This window comes from Cucurbita pepo, chromosome 6 (genome assembly GCF_057944985.1).
Source record: "Cucurbita pepo subsp. pepo isolate OVF chromosome 6, ASM5794498v1, whole genome shotgun sequence".
Classification (NCBI taxonomy): Eukaryota; Viridiplantae; Streptophyta; class Magnoliopsida; order Cucurbitales; family Cucurbitaceae; genus Cucurbita; species Cucurbita pepo.
This window is the reverse complement of record NC_141803.1, coordinates 13,432,063-13,436,825: the sequence shown is the minus strand read 5'-3', so window position 1 is coordinate 13,436,825 and position 4,763 is coordinate 13,432,063. Positions and strand designations below refer to the sequence as shown.

The 4,763-nt window shown below is 35.2% G+C and overlaps 1 protein-coding gene across 2 annotated transcripts; it reads right to left on the bottom strand.

The window, feature by feature from the left end:
- Positions 1-596: 596 nt before the first annotated feature.
- LOC111784480 (uncharacterized) lies at positions 597-3,089 on the bottom strand. Of its 2 annotated transcripts, none has more exons than XM_087125000.1 (3): positions 2,808-3,089; positions 2,095-2,654; positions 597-964 (listed from the first exon to the last, which is right to left on the bottom strand). In XM_087125000.1, exons 1-3 carry the CDS (start codon positions 3,025-3,027, stop codon positions 815-817), a joined length of 930 nt encoding a protein of 309 aa, XP_086981126.1. In that variant the 5' UTR covers positions 3,028-3,089; the 3' UTR covers positions 597-814. The 2 variants fall into 2 exon arrangements, with proteins under 2 accessions (XP_086981126.1, XP_023520940.2); XM_023665172.2 differs by having other exon boundaries at positions 2,095-2,651.
- Positions 3,090-4,763: the final 1,674 nt, after the last annotated feature.

The following is a 4,763-nucleotide window of genomic DNA, read 5'->3' as shown; positions in this document are numbered from 1 at the left end:
CTTCAATGCCTTACTTCTACTCGATTCTTCCTCCGAAAGCAACCTCAACATTCCGAAGGAAAGTTTGGAGAAAAATCGTTTTCAAGGGAGGTAAAAGGTTGGGCATAGAATATAAAAATAATATGAAGACATTTGCATTCTAGGGTTTTAGGATAAGGAAACTTAGAGAAATAGGAATTTTCCTATTAGGTAATAACAGTCTAGTACGAATCCTTCTATTTTCGGGGAGATTACATTTAATTATTTATTTTATTTTTAGGTAATAACTCGTTGAAAATTGCACCTTTTCCAACGAGAATAAATACATAACATAATATCTTGTCATATATAGAAATAAAAATAACAATCAACCAAATAAGGCAAAAATGGAAAATCTGAAACGTTACATTTTGCTTTCAAAATTTGATGAAAATGTTTTCGAACTTATTAATTATTATATAAGTTCCAATATTCTTAATGGAACACCGAGTAAAATTTTAATCATTCTACCTCGATTATTTATTTTATACGCTCCTTTATTATTCTTTTATGAGTTTTTAATTAACAACGAACGTGCACAACATCAATCAACCGAATAGTTCCATGAACACAAGCTATTTCGAGTATTAAATTAAGTATTATTGCACACCTTGTCCATTACAACTCCACCCACTAAAAAATATTAAGACCACACATTATACAACATACATATAAAACATTGGCCATAACATTTCTATGATAAATACACAACATTTTTTATTTTATAAGCTTTAAAAACCCATATATTTGATAGAAACCTTTAAAATGGACATTATTTGATCTTGCTTTCATGGGCCTATTCATATTGGTTTCTTGCCTCTTCCTTCTCGTGGTGCTCGTGAAATGCATACCCACCGGCCCCCACGGCCACCGCTGCCGCTACCTCCTCCTCTACCTTGTGCCTGTGTCCATGCTCTGAATCTTCCTTTGCCTCGTGCTTCTCATGCTGTTCATACATTTGGTGGCCATGAAAATAAAAGTTCAAAATAATTTAATTTAATCATGTCTACCCATATAATAATAAAATTGACCAAAAAATAAAATAAAGTATTTGGACTAAATTAGCAGATATTGTCTACCCGTTTCGTATCATCGTCAGCCTCACGGTTTTAAAACGCGTCTACTAAGGAGAGGTTTTCACACCCTTATAAGGAATGTTTCGTTTCACTCCCCAACCGATGTGGAATCTCACAATCCACCCTTTTTGGGAGCCAACGTCCTCGTTGGCACACCGCTCAGTGTCTGGTTCTGATTCTATTTTTAATAGTCCAATTCCACCATCAGCAAATGTTGTCCACTTTAGCCCGTTACGTATCGTCATCAGTCTCATGATTTTAAAATGCGTCTACTAGGGAGAGATTTTCACACCCTTATAAGGAATGTTTCTTTGCGCTCTCCAACCAATTTGGAATCTCACAGTCCACCCTTTTTGGGGTCCAGCGTTCTCGCTGGCACACCGCCCCGTGTCTGGATCTGATTCCTTTTGTAATAGTCCAGGCCCACCGTCAACAGATATTGTCCACTTTAGCCCGTTACGTATCGTCATCAGCCTCACGATTTTAAAACGCGTATACTAAGGAGATATTTTCACACCCTTGTAAGGAATGTTTCGTTCGACTCTCCATTTAATGTGGAATCTCACAATCCACATTTTTAGGGACCATCGTTCTCTCTAGCACACCGCCCGGTGGCTGAATCTAATTCCATTTGTAATAACCTAAGCCCACCGTTAGCATATATTATCCACTTTAGCCCATTAGATATTGTCATCAACCTCAACCTCACGATCTTAAAACACGCCTAAAACACTCCTACTAGAGAGAGATTTTCACACCCACCTAAAAAAATGTTTCAGTCCAACCAACATAGAATCTCATAATTGAAATTATAGGCAAAAGATTTTGAATTTAAACTAAATTATTATTTTCATACAATTTTAGCAAAAGGCTTGTTAATTAAAAAAATATATATTTTGAAAATTAATTTAAACTATTTTGAAAATTTGAACTTTAAATAAAAATAAATAAAATAAAGAAGATTTATGCATGAAATTTATATATTAAATATATTATATACCAAGGCGAAGGCACCGGCGGCTGCAGCTCCGATCTCCCCGAGGTGCTCAAGGTGCTTGTGGTGTTCCGCTTCCTTTTTGTTATCTGTCCTATCCCCACCACCGTACTCGCCGCCCTGATCTTCCAACCCGCCGTACCCACCACCGTACTCCCCGGATTTATGTCCAGACTTACCTTCTATCTCACCGTATCCACCACCGTACTCAGTGTCCTTATTTTCCGACTCACCATAGCCACCCCCGTACTCGGCGGCAGCCTTTTTTCCAGACTTACCATAGCCACCACCGTATTCGTCTCCCTTATCTTCCGACTCACCGTACCCACCCTCATACTCAGTAGCCTTATTTCCCGACTCACTATAGCCGCCGTATGCGGCGGCAACTTTATTTCCAGACTTACCGAGGCCTCCACCGTATTCACCTACCTTCTCCTCCGACTCGCCATACCCACCACCGTACTCGGTGGCCTTATTTTCTGACTCATCATAGCCATCACCGTACTCTACGGCGACCTTATTTCCGGACTTACCAAAGCCACCACCGTATTCGCCTATCTTATCTTCTGTTAAGAATGAGAAATAGAATTGGATCAAATTAGAATTCAATTTTCATTAATATAAAAAAAAAAAAAATATATATATATATATATACTACCAATGAAATGAAATAGTTCCTAACTAATTATTATTATATATTATAATATCTTCTAACTTACCGTAATCTCCACCGTCATATTCGTCGGCCTTATTTGATTCACCGTAGCCACCGCCATAACTGGCGGTTTTATTTTCGGAGAGGTCAGAAGAGTAGGTGGAATTTTTGGAGAATCCAGATTCGGAATATGGGGTGGTTTCGGAGGGGATATTTTCTTCCTCCTCCTTGTGGCGGTGGAAAAGGCCGTGGTGGTGGTGGCGCTGGTGGTTCTCCTCCGACATGGTGGTTTCTAGTTGATTGTATTGTATTGTATTGCTAAATTTGATGTCTTGCTATGGTTTGAGCCAGGAATGGCCCAAGTATTTATAGGGGAATTGGGAGGTGGATACACACCCAGTTAAGTTATTTAAGTGATTTATTTAATTTCATTATATATTTAATTAAAATTTGTCACTTAATTTTAATATTTTTTAAATAATTAAAAATTAATTTTAAGGTAGTTAGAGAATAAATAATAAAAAATATTTAATTAAAAAATAAAATAAATATCTATATCTATATATATATATATTCCCTTATCTGATAGTTATATACAGTAAGCGGTTGTTGGTGTCTTTTTGCTTCCATTTCCATATAACACCAATTTCAATTTCTAAAATCTTGTTTTCAAAACGCTCTTTCGAAATCTCTTAGCACCTGTTTTTTAAAACTTTTTTCTTGAATTAGGACCAGAGGCTCGAGCATACGTCGCTTAGTCGTAGGTGACGCAAGAACGAATATATATAAATATATATATATGTATATATTTCTAAATTAATAATAAATTAAAATTAACTCGAATCTATTTACCCATTCAATTTATAAATTTTTCATTTATTTGAATCGAATTCAAGGCAAATACATTACGGGTCGGGTTGAATGGGGTTTTGGAGTCATCGAATATTTTGAACACTCATATATATATATATATAGATATATAAATATGTACCGACAGTATATTTATCTAATTGGAAAAGGAAATTAATATCATGAACAGTATTATTGATATTTGGAAATTATTTTTGAGATAAATGGGAGTGAATAAAAGCTGTTAGGTTAGGTGGCATTTAAATCAAGAAAGGATTTAAGTAATGGACGGTTGGGATTAATTTGGAGGTCCACGTAGATTTCTGATAAGCCTTGGGACCACTAAAACTGAATCCCAATCCATGCAATGTCGACATGACGTAAAGGGTATGGAACCTACAAAGTTCGACATATCGTCTTTATCCTTGGTAATGAATTTGACTCCTGTACAACATCATCCCAAATTACAAGGGAACGCGCCCTATACACGAAGAAATTATTGAATAAAGCAAAAATAATAATGATAATAATAATAATATAGTTATCTTCCAATGAAAAAACATAAAATTTGGACGTGATTATAATATCTCACGTTGGAAAAATCTTTTAAATTAATCCAACATTTCAGGTTGGTTGGATTAGTGACGTGAACCGATCCGATTGTCAGGTTACCATGTTTAAAATTTCATAAAACTAAAATATTAAATATTCACGAGTCACCATGTTCTTAATTTTTTTATAATAATTTTAAAACTCGGTAGGAATGGGTTAGATTGTAAACTTATTTTTTTATTTGACCTGACAAAAAATGTTAATTTGCAAACGGACCCAAACTTTCGATTTTTAAAAATTTCAACTCAATTCAAACTTAAAGAAATCTTAGTTCGAGTTAGTCGGATTCTTGTATTATATGTGTTGGATGAAAGTCTCACATCGACTAATTTAGGGAATGATCATGGGTTCATAATCGAAGAATACTCTCTCTATTTGTACGAGACTTTTTGGGGAAGCCATAAGAGCTTATAAAGTGGACAATATTATGCCATTATGAAGAGTCATGTTCAACTAACATGGTATTAGAGTTATGTCCTAAAACATGTCAATAGAATCCTCAAATGTCGAACAATTCTTATGCATACAACTAGATAAATTACAAGTATGCACAAGATCC